The 18,295-nt window shown below is 48.7% G+C and overlaps 1 protein-coding gene across 1 annotated transcript in view; it reads right to left on the bottom strand.

Annotated features, from left to right (window-relative positions):
• The window catches only part of OBSCN (obscurin, cytoskeletal calmodulin and titin-interacting RhoGEF), a 155,949-nt gene that overhangs the window by 42,628 nt on the left and 95,026 nt on the right, over window positions 1–18,295 (bottom strand). Inside the window, exons 23-27 of the mRNA XM_072131628.1 lie at window positions 8,724–8,836; window positions 8,386–8,539; window positions 6,226–6,387; window positions 5,767–5,871; window positions 2,042–2,308 (exon numbers count right to left, since the gene is read on the bottom strand). Of these exons, the coding sequence (XP_071987729.1) occupies window positions 2,042–2,308; window positions 5,767–5,871; window positions 6,226–6,387; window positions 8,386–8,539; window positions 8,724–8,836 (801 nt within the window). The remainder of the gene's footprint in view (window positions 1–2,041; window positions 2,309–5,766; window positions 5,872–6,225; window positions 6,388–8,385; window positions 8,540–8,723; window positions 8,837–18,295) is intronic.

Raw genomic sequence — 18,295 nt, forward strand, 5'->3', positions numbered from 1 at the left:
GATACTGTAGATATATAGAAAGATCCATAGATATAAGGTAGATAGAGTATCTCACTGCTCTTTTACGCTGCTACATGTGGACAAATCTCTGTACTGTACTGTCTGTCCCCCTCTCCCTACTCTTCTATGCTGCTACACAGGGCACTTCTCTGTACTGTCTTCCCCTCTCCCTTCTCTTCTATGCTGATACACAGGGACACTTCTCTGTACTGTCTCTCCTCTCCCTGCTCTTCTATCCCGCTACACGGAGTCACTTCTCTGTACTGTCTCTCCCCCTCTCCCTACTCTTCTATACTGCTACACAGGACACTTCTCTGTACTGTCTTCCCCTCTCCCTTCTCTTCTATGCTGCTACACAGGAGACTTCTCTGTACTGTCTCTCCCCCTCTCCCTTCTCTTCTATGCTGCTACACAGGGACACTTCTCTGTACTGTCTCTCTCCCTCTCTCTGCTCTTCTATCCTGCTACATGTGACAATTCTCTGTACTGTCTCTCCCTCTCTCCCTGCTCTTTTATACCACTACACAGGGAACTTCTCTGTACTGTCTTTCCCCTTCTCCCTGCTTTTCTATCCTGCCACACAAGGATATTTCTCTGTACTGTCTCTCCCCCTCTCCCTGCTCTTCTATCCTGCTATACGGGGACACTTCTCTGTACTATCTCTCCCCCTCTCACTGCTCTTCTATCCTGCTACACAGGGACAGTTCATTTTACTGTCTCCCTCCTCTATGAGCATTCCTACTCTACTACACGAGGACACTTCTCTGTACTGTCTCTCTCCCTCTCCCTGCTCTTCTATCCTGCTACATGAGGGACACTTCTCTCTACTATCTCTCCTCCCTCTCCCTGCTCTTCTATCCTGCTACACAAGGGAATTTATATGTACTGTCTCTCCCCCTCTTCCTTCTCTTTTATTCTACTATATAGGACACTTCTCTGTACTGTCTATCCCCCTATCTCTGCTCTTCTATTCTGCTATGCAGGACACTTCTCTGTACTGTCTCTCCTCCTCTCCCTGCTCTTTTATTCTACTATACGGGACACTTCTCTGTACTGTCTCTCCCCCTCTCCCTGCTCTTCTATCCTGTTACACAGGGACAGTTCATTTTACTGTCTCCCTCCTCTCTAAGCTCTTCTACTCTACTACACGGGGACACTTCTATGTACTGTCTCTCTCCCTCTCCCTGCTCTTCTATCCTGCTACATGAGGGACACTTCTCTGTACTGTCTCCCCTCCCTCTCCCTGCTCTTCTATCCTGCTACATGAGGGACACTTCTCTGTACTGTCTCCCCTCCCTCTCCCTGCTCTTCTATCCTGCTACATGAGGGACACTTCTCTCTACTGTCTCTCGCCCTCTTCCTTCTCTTTTATTCTACTATATGGGACACTTCTCTATACTGTCTATCCCCCTATCTCTGCTCTTCTATTCTGCTACACGGGACACTTCTCTGTACTGTGTCTCCCCCTCTACCTGCTCTTCTATCCTGCTACACAGGGACACTTCATTTTACTGTCTCCCTCCTCTTTGAGCTCTTCTACCATACGAGGATACTTCTCTGCCCTGTTTTCCCCCCTCTCCCTGCTCTTCTATCCTGCTACTCATGGACACTTCTCTGTATCATTTCTCCCCCCTCTCCCTGATTTTCCAACCATCTACACAGGAACACTTCTCTGTACTGTCTCTCCCCCTCTTTCTGCTCTTCTATCCAGCTACACTGGGACACTTCTCTGTACTGTCTGTCCCCCTGTCCCTGCTCTTCTATCCTGCTACCCAGGGACACTTCTCTGTACTGTCTCCCCCTCTCCCTGCTCTTCTATCCTGCTACCCAGGGACACTTCTCTGTCCTGTCTCTCCCCCTCTCCCTGCTCTTCTATCCTGCTACCCAGGGACACTTCTCTGTACTGTCTCTCCTCTTTTGTTTTACTATTTTGAAATGCTGCCATTTCTTTCTTTATAGATATATATGAGATATGTAGCTAGATAAAATAAACAGGAGATAGATATAAGAGAGATGGATATGAGATGGATAGATGTGACACCTTCTACCAGCAGCTTGGCGGAGGTCTTGTCATCTCCAGCGTGGCAGGTGTACGTGTCCTCATCCTGGTGTTCAGCCCCGTTGATGATGAGCTTCCTGTAGAGCCCTTGGCTGACGATTTCGTAGCGTCCTCCCGCCTCCAGCACCTTGTCCTTCTTGTACCATGTGACCTCGGCACTGGCGCGGGATACCTGGCACTCCAGGAACACCCGGTGCTTCTCTATGGCGATCTTATCCCGCAGAGGTTTGGTGATCTTCACTGGAAGCTCTACAAAGATAAAGAAGAGTCACTGCAAGTGCAAACCCTGGAGACCTGATCTCTAGTTACATCCAGAGCTGTATGCTGCTTTGACATTGGGGCTTATTTCGGTAGGGTTTCCTGACTTTTCGGTTATCGCGCTGGGGAATGTGTCGCACGCAATCATTTTGTGTCGCAATCGCGTTGGCTTTCACGCGACACAAATAGGGGGTGGGCCGTTGGACAAAGTGCAGGGTTTAACAATTCAATTTGTGTCACAAGCCAAGCGCTTACATGCACCGGGAGGAAGATGGTGAACTCCAGGGACCTGAGCGGGGAAGTGACACATGCAGGATATCGGGCGCAGGATCTTAGTGACTCCCCGCACAGCGCATTATACACGGACAATGCACTTACATGCACCAGGAAGAAGAAGGTGAACTCCTGGGACCTGAGCGGGGAAGTGACACATGCAGGATATCGGGTGCAGGATCTTAGTGACTCCGTGCACAGCGCATTATACACGGACAATGCACTTACATGCACCAGGAAGAAGAAGGTGAACTCCGGGGACCTGAGCGGGGAAGCGACACATGCAGGATATCGGGTGCAGGATCTTAGTGACTCCCCCGCACAGCGCATTATACACGGACAATGCACTTACATGCACCAGGAAGAAGAAGGTGAACTCCAGGGACCTGAGCGGGGAAGTGACACATGCAGGATATCGGGTGCAGGATCTTAGTGACTCCCCGCACAGCGCATTATACACGGACAATGCACTTACATGCACCAGGAAGAAGAAGGTGAACTCCGGGGACCTGAGCAGGGAAGCGACACATGCAGGATATCGGGTGCAGGATCTTAGTGACTCCCCGCACAGTGCATTATACACGGACAATGCACTTACATGCACCAGGAAGAAGAGGGTGAACTCCGGGGACCTGAGCGGGGAAGCGACACATGCAGGATATCGGGCGCAGGATCTTAGTGACTCCCCGCACAGCACATTATACACGGACAATGCACTTACATGCACCAGGAAGAAGAAGGTGAACTCCAGGGACCTGAGCGGGGAAGTGACACATGCAGGATATCGGGCGCAGGATCTTAGTGACTCCCCGCACAGTGCATTATACACGGACAATGCACTTACATGCACCAGGAAGAAGAAGGTGAACTCCAGGGACCTGAGCAGGGAAGTGACACATGCAGGATATCGGGCGCAGGATCTTAGTGACTCCCCGCACAGCACATTATACAGGGACAATGCACTTACATGCACCAGGAAGAAGGTGAACTCCGGGGACCTGAGCGGGGAAGTGACACATGCAGGATATCGGGTGCAGGATCTTAGTGACTCCCCGCACAGCGCATTATACACGGACAATGCACTTACATGCACCAGGAAGAAGAGGGTGAACTCCGGGGACCTGAGCGGGGAAGCGACACATGCAGGATATCGGGCGCAGGATCTTAGTGACTCCCCGCACAGCGCATTATACACGGACAATGCACTTACATGCACCAGGAAGAAGAAGGTGAACTCCTGGGACCTGAGCGGGGAAGTGACACATGCAGGATATCGGGTGCAGGATCTTAGTGACTCCGTGCACAGCGCATTATACACGGACAATGCACTTACATGCACCAGGAAGAAGAAGGTGAACTCCGGGGACCTGAGCGGGGAAGCGACACATGCAGGATATCGGGTGCAGGATCTTAGTGACTCCCCCGCACAGCGCATTATACACGGACAATGCACTTACATGCACCAGGAAGAAGAAGGTGAACTCCAGGGACCTGAGCGGGGAAGTGACACATGCAGGATATCGGGTGCAGGATCTTAGTGACTCCCCGCACAGCGCATTATACACGGACAATGCACTTACATGCACCAGGAAGAAGAAGGTGAACTCCGGGGACCTGAGCAGGGAAGCGACACATGCAGGATATCGGGTGCAGGATCTTAGTGACTCCCCGCACAGTGCATTATACACGGACAATGCACTTACATGCACCAGGAAGAAGAGGGTGAACTCCGGGGACCTGAGCGGGGAAGCGACACATGCAGGATATCGGGCGCAGGATCTTAGTGACTCCCCGCACAGCACATTATACACGGACAATGCACTTACATGCACCAGGAAGAAGAAGGTGAACTCCAGGGACCTGAGCGGGGAAGTGACACATGCAGGATATCGGGCGCAGGATCTTAGTGACTCCCCGCACAGTGCATTATACACGGACAATGCACTTACATGCACCAGGAAGAAGAAGGTGAACTCCAGGGACCTGAGCAGGGAAGTGACACATGCAGGATATCGGGCGCAGGATCTTAGTGACTCCCCGCACAGCACATTATACAGGGACAATGCACTTACATGCACCAGGAAGAAGGTGAACTCCGGGGACCTGAGCGGGGAAGTGACACATGCAGGATATCGGGTGCAGGATCTTAGTGACTCCCCGCACAGCGCATTATACACGGACAATGCACTTACATGCACCAGGAAGAAGAGGGTGAACTCCGGGGACCTGAGCGGGGAAGCGACACATGCAGGATATCGGGCGCAGGATCTTAGTGACTCCCCGCACAGCGCATTATACACGGACAATGCACTTACATGCACCAGGAAGAAGAAGGTGAACTCCAGGGACCTGAGCGGGGAAGTGACACATGCAGGATATCGGGCGCAGGATCTTAGTGACTCCCCGCACAGCGCATTATACACGGACAATGCACTTACATGCACCAGGAAGAAGGTGAACTCCGGGGACCTGAGCGGGGAAGTGACACATGCAGGATATCGGGCGCAGGATCTTAGTGACTCCCCGCACAGCGCATTATACACAGACAATGCACTTACATGCACCGGGAGGAAGATGGTGAACTCCGGGGGACCTGATCGGGGAAGCGACACATGCAGGATATCGGGTGCACAATCTTCATGAATAGCGGCAGATGTGCATTCCAGTGGACATCACGGAGCGGGGATCGCACAGGACCGAGAAAGTAAATGTGGCCCAGTGTCTTGTATTCCAGTTACATCCAGAGCTGTCTACTGCTGTGACTATGGGGCAGATTTACTTCGGTCCTATTGCGGTCCAGTGGCGCGTTCTCCATCATGGATTCGGGTCTTCTGGCGATTCACTAAGGTCGTGCGCCCGATGTCCACCAGGTGTCGCTGCTGCGCTGAAGTCCGTCGGAGTTCACTGGAGTTCACCAAGCTATCTTGGGTGCAGGTAAGTGCGTTTCAAATACGGCGGTTTTTCCGAAACTGTCGGGCTTTCTTGCGGCCACGCACCCCACCCCCCGATTTCTGTTGCGTACATACTGGCGCCGAAGAGGCACAATCCGAGGCAATTCAGGGAAGATCGGTAATATTCGGGTAATCCAACACGATTCGGGCCGTTAGTAAATGACCCCTATTGTGTCTTATACTCCAGTTACATCCGGAGCTGCTGTGACACATCTTGGCACCTACCTTTGATGCGCAGGGTGGCACAGGTCTCGGCATTTTCGGCCACCAGTTTGATGTCTCCAGCATCCTCCGCCTGGACACTGGTGAAGGTCAGTGAGAAGGTCCGTCCTGGAATGAGAGCCAACAGAGGTCACACTCCGGATCCGACCCTTATCCCAACCCTGGAGCCCATAATCAGCATCTCCTGCTGTGCTCTGTGCGCTCTGAGTATTGTGATATATTGGACTGTGTCCTCACACTGCTTTGCTCTGTAGTCTCCACATTGAGCTGCTGCACTGCTCTCGCCCACTGTGTAAAAGCTTTTGGTTGATTATCACAGAAGTCAGGGCAGAGGGGAGCAGAACAAAGAGCACAGCAGTGTGAGGAATTTCCTGCCTCTCTGGGCAGAGAATGGATGATGCCACATGTAGAGGATCAGGGGGTGACCACAATCTGCAGATGGGGGGTGCTGGGGCCACTCACCTTCCTGCCGCATCTTCACATTGTCTCCTGCCCTCAGCTTTGCACCGTTTTTGTACCACTGAGTCTGGACGTCGTCGTGTGAAATCTGACAGACGAACGAAGCCGACTCCTTCTCCATCACGTCCACGTCCAGCAGAGGCTTAATGAAGCGGATGTCCCGAGCTGTGATGTGGGTGGAGGATGGAGGGTGAACGACAAGGACATATGACAACTGATGACAACTACAACATGGAGTCAGAGGGAGCAGGGAGCTAATAGGAGGCCGGACCTCACTACAGGACAACATAGCCATTAATGGAGGAGGCCGGGCCTGACCCCGCTACATGAGAACATAGCCAGAAACGGTGGAGGCCAGGACCCCCTACGTGACAACAAAGCCAGAAATGAAGGAGGCTGGGTCTGACCCTGCTACAGTACAAGATAGCCAGAAACAGAGGAGGCCCGGCCTGACCTCACTACACGACAACATATCCAGAAACGGAGGAGGCCCCACTACACAACAACATAGCCAGAAACGGAGAAGGCAGGGCCCTACTACATAACAACATAGCCAGAAATGGAGGAGGCAGGGCCCCACTAAATGACAACATAGCCAGAGACGGAGGAGGCCGGGTCTGACCCCGCTACAAGACAACATAGCCAGAAACAAAGGAGGCTGGGCCCCACTACATGACTACATAGCCAGAAATGGAGGAGGCCAGACCTCGCTACAGGACAAAATAGCCAGAAACAAAGGATGCCGGGCCTGACCCCACTGCACGACAACATAGCCAGAAAAGGAGGAGACCGGGCCCCACTACATGATAACATAGCCAGAAACGGAGGAGGCCGGGCCTGACCCTGCTACAGGGCTACATAGCCAGAAACGGATGTGGCCGGACCTCGCTACAAGACAACATAGCCAGAAACGGAGGAGGCCAGGCCTGACCCCACTACATGAAGACATAGCCAGAAACGGAGGAGGCCAGGCCCGTCTAGATGACAACATAGCCAGAAACAGAGAAGGCTGAGCCTGACCCCACTATGAGATTACACAGCCAGGAACGGAGGAGGCCGACCCTCGCTACAAGACAATATGGCCAGAAACAGAGGATGCCGGGCCTGAGTCCACTACATGACAAAATAGCCAGAAATGGAGTAGATAAACAAACAAAAATTGCAAAGCAGCACAGCCTTCAGGAAAAAAAGGTTCAGACGGGTGCTATCCCAATACTCTTACCCAAAGAGTGTAGATATAGAAGCAAAAAAGTGGCAGCACTCCAAGGAATCGTGGAAAAAAGTGTGAGGTTTATTCCATCTCTAGCAACGTTTCAGGTGTTAATCAGCCTTTGTCAAGAAATGGAGTAGGCCGGGTCCCACTACATGACAACATAGCCAGAAACGGAGTAGGCCGGGTCCCACTACATGACAACATAGCCAGAAACGGATGAGCCCAAGGGACAAAGTAGACAGGAACAGAGGAGGGCGGCCTAACCGCCCTGCACGACAACATAGCCGAACAGAGGAGGCCAGGCCTGACCCCACTACACAACATCATGGACCGAAACGGAGGAGGCTGGGCATGACCCTTCTACACAACAACATAACCCGAACAGAGGAGGCCAGGCCTGACCCCACTACAGATCAACATAGCCAGAAACACAGGAGGCCGGGCCTGACCCTGCTACACGGCAACACGGACCGAAACAGAGGAGGCCAGGCCTGACCCCACTACAGATCAACATAGCCAGAAACACAGGAGGCCGGGCCTGACCCTGCTACACAGCAACATGGACCGAAACAGAGGAGGCCGGGCCTGACCCCACTGCAGGACAACATAGCCAGAAACGGAGGAGGCCGGGCCTGACCCCACTACAGGACAACATAGCCAGAAACGGAGGAGGCCGGGCCTGACCCCGCTATAAGACACTGTAACCAGAAACATGTGACGTCTCCCCCTCTGACACAGCTGACAATCAGATCATCCCCACATATGGGTTGTCATTTCTTGTTTTCCAGTGTATTAGGGGCTGTCATGGCAGCCATATTGGAGGAGTTCTGCCGATACACCAGGACCACAATGAAGACTTGTCTCACGCTGACGACAGTGGGTTAGTGATGTCATGGCTGGTGCTGCAGGTTATGTGGCCACATCATACACTGACACACACACATCCTTACCTCGCACGGTCAGCTGGGCCGAGCTCTTGTCGTCACCGGCATCACAGACATAAGTCCCCTTGTCGTCATAGTCACACTTGTGGATGGTCAGGTTACGCTTGTTGCCTTGGGAAATGATTGTGATCTTTTTGCTCGGCCGCAGTTCTAAACCATCCTAAAGCAACAGAATATGTGAGGTCAGACATGTTGTCAGTCCTCTGCACCCCACAAGACACCCGAACACAGCTCAAGGACTCACTGGGATATAAAGCCACCAGTCACCCTCTATTCCGGGAGTATTGTCTCCATAACACTAAGGGTGAGGGTCACTGGTTTAGCCACTGGTGAGCTTCACTTACCTTTAGCCATTTCACCTCAGCATTGGGCCGGGAAACCTCACACTCAAGGGTGACCTTATCCTTCTCCTCCACCATCATGTCTCGAAGCAGGCAAGTGATCTTTACAGGAGGTTCTGAGAATACAAACAACACATGACCCATAAAGCCAATTTTTGTGGGTCCCAGTAAGAGGTTGGGTTGTATGTGAAATAGAGGTGACTATACACCAGTCATTTGGTGCACAAATGTGTGAGGACCAGTAATGGTGCTCAGAGGACATGTTACTAGATGAGTACCAGTATGGTGAGATCTATGAGCACTAGTGATGGTGCACAGAGGAGATGTTACTAGATGAGTACCTGTATGGTGGGATCTATGAGCACTAGTAATGGTGCTCAGAGGACATGTTACTAGATGAGTACCAGTATGGTGAGATCTATGAGCACTAGTGATGGAGCACAGAGGACATGTTACTAGATGAGTACCAGTATGGTGAGATCTATGAGCACTAGTGATGGAGCACAGAGGACATGTTACTAGATGAGTACCAGTATGGTGGGATCTATGAGCACTAGTGATGGAGCACAGAGGACATGTTACTAGATGAGTACCAGTATGGTGAGATCTATGAGCACTAGTGATGGAGCACAGAGGAGATGTTACTAGATGAGTACCAGTATGGTGGGATCTATGAGCACTAGTGATGGAGCACAGAGGAGATGTTACTAGATGAGTACCAGTATAGTGAGATCTATGAGCACTAGTGATGGAGCACAGAGGACATGTTACTAGATGAGTACCAGTATGGTGAGATCTATGAGCACTAGTGATGGAGCACAGAGGACATGTTACTAGATGAGTACCAGTATGGTGGGATCTATGAGCACTAGTGATGGAGCACAGAGGACATGTTACTAGATGAGTACCAGTATGGTGAGATCTATGAGCACTAGTGATGGAGCACAGAGGAGATGTTACTAGATGAGTACCAGTATGGTGAGATCTATGAGCACTAGTGATGGTGCACAGAGGATATGTTACTAGATGAGTACCAGTATGGTGAGATCTATGAGCACTAGTGATGGAGCACAGAGGAGATGTTACTAGATGAGTACCAGTATGGTGAGATCTATGAGCACTAGTGATGGAGCACAGAGGACATGTTACTAGATGAGTACCAGTATGGTGGGATCTATGAGCACTAGTGATGGTGCACAGAGGAGATGTTACTAGATGAGTACCAGTATGGTGGGATCTATGAGCACTAGTGATGGAGTACAGAGGACATGTTACTAGATGAGTACCAGTATGGTGGGATCTATGAGCACTAGTGATGGAGCACAGAGGACATGTTACTAGATGAGTACCAGTATGGTGAGATCTATGAGCACTAGTGATGGAGCACAGAGGAGATGTTACTAGATGAGTACCAGTATGGTGAGATCTATGAGCACTAGTGATGGAGCACAGAGGACATGTTACTAGATGAGTACCAGTATGGTGGGATCTATGAGCACTAGTGATGGTGCACAGAGGAGATGTTACTAGATGAGTACCAGTATGGTGGGATCTATGAGCACTAGTGATGGAGCACAGGGGAGATGTTACTAGATGAGTACCAGTATGGTGGGATCTATGAGCACTAGTGATGGAGCACAGAGGACATGTTACTAGATGAGTTCCAGTATGGTGAGATCTATGAGCACTAGTGATGGAGCACAGAGGACATGTTACTAGATGAGTACCAGTATGGTGGGATCTATGAGCACTAGTGATGGGGCACAGAGGAGATGTTACTAGATGAGTACCAGTATGGTGAGATCTATGAGCACTAGTGATGGGGCACAGAGGACATGTTACTAGATGAGTACCAGTATGGTGGGATCTATGAGCACTAGTGATGGAGCACAGAGGACATGTTACTAGATGAGTACCAGTATGGTGAGATCTATGAGCACTAGTGATGGAGCACAGAGGAGATGTTACTAGATGAGTACCAGTATGGTGGGATCTATGAGCACTAGTGATGGAGCACAGAGCAGATGTTACTAGATGAGTACCAGTATGGTGAGATCTATGAGCACTAGTGATGGAGCACAGAGGACAGGTTACTAGATAAGTACCAGTATGGTGAGATCTATGAGCACTAGTGATGGAGCACAGAGGACATGTTACTAGATGAGTACCAGTATGGTGGGATCTATGAGCACTAGTGATGGAGCATAGAGGAGATGTTACTAGATGAGTACCAGTATGGTGGGATCTATGAGCACTAGTGATGGAGCACAGAGGAGATGTTACTAGATGAGTACCAGTATGGTGAGATCTATGAGCACTAGTGATGGAGCACAGAGGAGATGTTACTAGATGAGTACCAGTATGGTGGGATCTATGAGCACTAGTGATGGAGCACAGGGGAGATGTTACTAGATGAGTACCTGTATGGTGGGATCTATGAGCACTAGTGATGGAGCACAGAGGACATGTTACTAGATGAGTACCAGTATGGTGGGATCTATGAGCACTAGTGATGGAGCACAGAGGAGATGTTACTAGATGAGTACCAGTATGGTGGGATCTATGAGCACTAGTGATGGAGCACAGAGGACATGTTACTAGATGAGTTCCAGTATGGTGAGATCTATGAGCACTAGTGATGGAGCACAGAGGACATGTTACTAGATGAGTACCAGTATGGTGGGATCTATGAGCACTAGTGATGGAGCACAGAGGACATGTTACTAGATGAGTACCAGTATGGTGAGATCTATGAGCACTAGTGATGGAGCACACAGGAGATGTTACTAGATGAGTACCAGTATGGTGGGATCTATGAGCACTAGTGATGGAGCACAGAGGAGATGTTACTAGATGAGTACCAGTATGGTGGGATCTATGAGCACTAGTGATGGAGCACAGAGGACATGTTACTAGATGAGTACCAGTATGGTGGGATCTATGAGCACTAGTGATGGAGCACAGAGGACATGTTACTAGATGAGTACCAGTATGGTGAGATCTACGAGCACTAGTGATGGAGCACAGAGGAGATGTTACTACATGAGTACCAGTATGGTGAGATCTATGAGCACTAGTGATGAAACACAGAGGACATGTTACTAGATGAGTACCAGTATGGTGAGATCTATGAGCACTAGTGATGGAGCACAGAGGACATGTTACTAGATGAGTACCAGTATGGTGAGATCTATGAGCACTAGTGATGGAGCACAGAGGAGATGTTACTAGATGAGTACCAGTATGGTAGGATCTATGAGCACTAGTGATGGGGCACAGAGGAGATGTTACTAGATGAGTACCAGTATGGTGGGATCTATGAGCACTAGTGATGGAGCACAGAGGACATGTTACTAGATGAGTTCCAGTATGGTGAGATCTATGAGCACTAGTGATGGAGCACAGAGGACATGTTACTAGATGAGTACCAGTATGGTGGGATCTATGAGCACTAGTGATGGGGCACAGAGGAGATGTTACTAGATGAGTACCAGTATGGTGAGATCTATGAGCACTAGTGATGGGGCACAGAGGACATGTTACTAGATGAGTACCAGTATGGTGAGATCTATGAGCACTAGTGATGGAGCACAGAGGAGATGTTACTAGATGAGTACCAGTATGGTGGGATCTATGAGCACTAGTGATGGAGCACAGAGCAGATGTTACTAGATGAGTACCAGTATGGTGAGATCTATGAGCACTAGTGATGGAGCACAGAGGACAGGTTACTAGATAAGTACCAGTATGGTGAGATCTATGAGCACTAGTGATGGAGCACAGAGGACATGTTACTAGATGAGTACCAGTATGGTGGGATCTATGAGCACTAGTGATGGAGCATAGAGGAGATGTTACTAGATGAGTACCAGTATGGTGGGATCTATGAGCACTAGTGATGGAGCACAGAGGAGATGTTACTAGATGAGTACCAGTATGGTGAGATCTATGAGCACTAGTGATGGAGCACAGAGGAGATGTTATTAGATGAGTACCAGTATGGTGAGATCTATGAGCACTAGTGATGGAGCACAGAGGACATGTTACTAGATGAGTACCAGTATGGTGGGATCTATGAGCACTAGTGATGGAGCACAGAGGAGATGTTACTAGATGAGTACCAGTATGGTGGGATCTATGAGCACTAGTGATGGAGCACAGAGGACATGTTACTAGATGAGTTCCAGTATGGTGAGATCTATGAGCACTAGTGATGGAGCACAGAGGACATGTTACTAGATGAGTACCAGTATGGTGGGATCTATGAGCACTAGTGATGGAGCACAGAGGAGATGTTACTAGATGAGTACCAGTATGGTGGGATCTATGAGCACTAGTGATGGGGCACAGAGGAGATGTTACTAGATGAGTACCAGTATGGTGAGAACTATGAGCACTAGTGATGGAGCACAGAGGAGATGTTACTAGATGAGTACCAGTATGGTGAGATCTATGAGCACTAGTGATGGAGCACAGAGGAGATGTTACTAGATGAGTACCAGTATGGTGGGATCTATGAGCACTAGTGATGGAGCACAGAGGAGATGTTACTAGATGAGTACCAGTATGGTGAGATCTATGAGCACTAGTGATGGAGCACAGAGGACATGTTACTAGATGAGTACCAGTATGGTGAGATCTATGAGCACTAGTGATGGAGCACAGAGGAGATGTTACTAGATGAGTACCAGTATGGTGAGATCTATGAGCACTAGTGATGGAGCACAGAGGACATGTTACTAGATGAGTACCAGTATGGTGGGATCTATGAGCACTAGTGATGGAGCACAGAGGACATGTTACTAGATGTGTACCAGTATGGTGGGATCTATGAGCACTAGTGATGGAGCACAGAGGAGATGTTACTAGATGAGTACCAGTATGGTGAGATCTATGAGCACTAGTGATGGAGCACAGAGGACATGTTACTAGATGAGTACCAGTGTGGTGAGATCTATGAGCACTAGTGATGGAGCACAGAGGAGATGTTACTAGATGAGTACCAGTATGGTGGGATCTATGAGCACTAGTGATGGAGCACAGAGGACATGTTACTAGATGTGTACCAGTATGGTGGGATCTATGAGCACTAGTGATGGAGCACAGAGGAGATGTTACTAGATGAGTACCAGTATGGTGAGATCTATGAGCACTAGTGATGGAGCACAGAGGACATGTTACTAGATGAGTACCAGTGTGGTGAGATCTATGAGCACTAGTGATGGAGCACAGAGGAGATGTTACTAGATGAGTACCAGTATGGTGGGATCTATGAGCACTAGTGATGGAGCACAGAGGACATGTTACTAGATGAGTACCAGTATGGTGAGATCTATGAGCACTAGTGATGGAGCACACAGGAGATGTTACTAGATGAGTACCAGTATGGTGGGATCTATGAGCACTAGTGATGGAGCACAGAGGAGATGTTACTAGATGAGTACCAGTATGGTGGGATCTATGAGCACTAGTGATGGAGCACAGAGGACATGTTACTAGATGAGTACCAGTATGGTGGGATCTATGAGCACTAGTGATGGAGCACAGAGGACATGTTACTAGATGAGTACCAGTATGGTGAGATCTACGAGCACTAGTGATGGAGCACAGAGGAGATGTTACTAGATGAGTACCAGTATGGTGAGATCTATGAGCACTAGTGATGGAGCACAGAGAACATGTTATTAGATGAGTACCAGTATGGTGAGATCTATGAGCACTAGTGATGAAACACAGAGGACATGTTACTAGATGAGTACCAGTATGGTGAGATCTCTGAGCACTAGTGATGTAGCACAGAGGACATGTTACTAGATGTGTACCAGTATGGTGGGATCTATGAGCACTAGTGATGGAGCACAGAGGACATGTTACTAGATGAGTACCAGTATGGTGAGATCTATGAGCACTAGTGATGGAGCACAGAGGACATGTTACTAGATGAGTACCTGTATGGTGGGATCTATGAGCACTAGTGATGGAGCACAGAGGACATGTTACTAGATGAGTACCAGTATGGTGGGATCTATGAGCACTAGTGATGGAGCACAGAGGAGATGTTACTAGATGAGTACCAGTATGGTGAGATCTATGAGCACTAGTGATGGAGCACAGAGGACATGTTACTAGATGAGTACCTGTATGGTGGGATCTATGAGCACTAGTGATGGAGCACAGAGGAGATGTTACTAGATGAGTACCAGTATGGTGGGATCTATGAGCACTAGTGATGGAGCACAGAGGACATGTTACTAGATGAGTACCTGTATGGTGGGATCTATGAGCACTAGTGATGGAGCACAGAGGACATGTTACTAGATGAGTACCAGTATGGTGGGATCTATGAGCACTAGTGATGGAGCACAGAGGAGATGTTACTAGATGAGTACCAGTATGGTGGGATCTATGAGCACTAGTGATGGAGCACAGAGGACATGTTACTAGATGAGTACCTGTATGGTGGGATCTATGAGCACTAGTGATGGAGCACAGAGGAGATGTTACTAGATGAGTACCAGTATGGTGAGATCTATGAGCACTAGTGATGGAGCACAGAGGAGATGTTACTAGATGAGTACCAGTATGGTGAGATCTATGAGCACTAGTGATGGAGCACAGAGAACATGTTATTAGATGAGTACCAGTATGGTGAGATCTATGAGCACTAGTGATGAAACACAGAGGACATGTTACTAGATGAGTACCAGTATGGTGAGATCTCTGAGCACTAGTGATGTAGCACAGAGGACATGTTACTAGATGTGTACCAGTATGGTGGGATCTATGAGCACTAGTGATGGAGCACAGAGGACATGTTACTAGATGAGTACCAGTATGGTGAGATCTATGAGCACTAGTGATGGAGCACAGAGGACATGTTACTAGATGAGTACCTGTATGGTGGGATCTATGAGCACTAGTGATGGAGCACAGAGGACATGTTACTAGATGAGTACCAGTATGGTGGGATCTATGAGCACTAGTGATGGAGCACAGAGGAGATGTTACTAGATGAGTACCAGTATGGTGAGATCTATGAGCACTAGTGATGGAGCACAGAGGACATGTTACTAGATGAGTACCTGTATGGTGGGATCTATGAGCACTAGTGATGGAGCACAGAGGAGATGTTACTAGATGAGTACCAGTATGGTGGGATCTATGAGCACTAGTGATGGAGCACAGAGGACATGTTACTAGATGAGTACCTGTATGGTGGGATCTATGAGCACTAGTGATGGAGCACAGAGGACATGTTACTAGATGAGTACCAGTATGGTGGGATCTATGAGCACTAGTGATGGAGCACAGAGGAGATGTTACTAGATGAGTACCAGTATGGTGAGATCTATGAGCACTAGTGATGGAGCACAGAGGAGATGTTACTAGATGAGTACCAGTATGGTGAGATCTATGAGCACTAGTGATGGAGCACAGAGGAGATGTTACTAGATGAGTTCCAGTATGGTGGGATCTATGAGCACTAGTGATGGAGCACAGAGGACATGTTACTAGATGAGTACCAGTATGGTGAGATCTATGAGCACTAGTGATGGAGCACAGAGGAGATGTTACTAGATGAGTTCCAGTATGGTGGGATCTATGAGCACTAGTGATGGAGCACAGAGGACATGTTACTAGATGAGTACCAGTATGGTGGGATCTATGAGCACTAGTGATGGAGCACAGAGGACATGTTACTAGATGAGTACCAGTATGGTGGGATCTATGAGCACTAGTGATGGAGCACAGAGGACATGTTACTAGATGAGTACCAGTATGGTGGGATCTATGAGCACTAGTGATGGAGCACAGAGGACATGTTACTAGATGAGTACCAGTATGGTGAGATCTATGAGCACTAGTGATGGAGCACAGAGCAGATGTTACTAGATGAGTACCAGTAAGGTGAGATCTATGAGCACTAGTGATGGAGCACAGAGGACATGTTACTAGATGAGTACCAGTATGGTGAGATCTATGAGCACTAGTGATGGAGCACAGAGCAGATGTTACTAGATGAGTACCAGTATGGTGAGATCTATGAGCACTAGTGATGGTGCACAGAGCAGATGTTACTAGATGAGTACCAGTATGGTGAGATCTATGAGCACTAGTGATGGAGCACAGAGGACATGTTACTAGATGAGTACCAGTATGGTGGGATCTATGAGCACTAGTGATGGAGCACAGAGCAGATGTTACTAGATGAGTACCAGTATGGTGGGATCTATGAGCACTAGTGATGGAGCACAGAGGAGATGTTACTAGATGAGTACCAGTATTGTGGGATCTATGAGCACTAGTGATGGAGCACAGAGGACATGTTACTAGATGAGTACCTGTATGGTGGGATCTATGAGCACTAGTGATGGAGCACAGAGGACATGTTACTAGATGAGTACCAGTATGGTGGGATCTATGAGCACTAGTGATGGAGCACAGAGGACATGTTACTAGATGAGTACCAGTATGGTGAGATCTATGAGCACTAGTGATGGAGCACAGAGTTCATGTTACTAGATGAGTACCAGTATGGTGAGATCTATGAGCACTAGTGATGGAGCACAGAGGAGATGTTACTAGATGAGTACCAGTATGGTGGGATCTATGAGCACTAGTGATGGAGCACAGAGGAGATGTTACTAGATGAGTACCAGTATGGTGGGATCTATGAGCACTAGTGATGGAGCACAGAGGAGATGTTACTAGATGAGTACCAGTATGGTGGGATCTATGAGCACTAGTGATGGTGTACAGAGGAGATGTTACTAGATGAGTACCAGTATGGTGAGATCTATGAGCACTAGTGATGGAGCACAGAGGACATGTTACTAGATGAGTACCAGTATGGTGGGATCTATGAGCACTAGTGATGGTGTACAGAGGAGATGTTACTAGATGAGTACCAGTATGGTGAGATCTATGAGCACTAGTGATGGAGCACAGAGGACATGTTACTAGATGAGTACCAGTATGGTGGGATCTATGAGCACTAGTGATGGAGCACAGAGGACATGTTACTAGATGAGTACCAGTATGGTGAGATCTATGAGCACTAGTGATGGAGCACAGAGGACATGTTACTAGATGAGTACCAGTATGGTGGGATCTATGAGCACTAGTGATGGAGCACAGAGGAGATGTTACTAGATGAGTACCAGTATGGTGGGATCTATGAGCACTAGTGATGGAGCACAGAGGAGATGTTACTAGATGAGTACCAGTATGGTGGGATCTATGAGCACTAGTGATGGTGTACAGAGGAGATGTTACTAGATGAGTACCAGTATGGTGAGATCTATGAGCACTAGTGATGGAGCACAGAGGACATGTTACTAGATGAGTACCAGTATGGTGGGATCTATGAGCACTAGTGATGGTGTACAGAGGAGATGTTACTAGATGAGTACCAGTATGGTGAGATCTATGAGCACTAGTGATGGAGCACAGAGGAGATGTTACTAGATGAGTACCAGTATGGTGGGATCTATGAGCACTAGTGATGGAGCACAGAGGACATGTTACTAGATGAGTACCAGTATGGTGAGATCTATAAGCACTAGTGATGGAGC

This window comes from Engystomops pustulosus, unplaced genomic scaffold (assembly GCF_040894005.1).
Source record: "Engystomops pustulosus unplaced genomic scaffold, aEngPut4.maternal MAT_SCAFFOLD_109, whole genome shotgun sequence".
Taxonomy (NCBI): domain Eukaryota; kingdom Metazoa; phylum Chordata; class Amphibia; order Anura; family Leptodactylidae; genus Engystomops; species Engystomops pustulosus.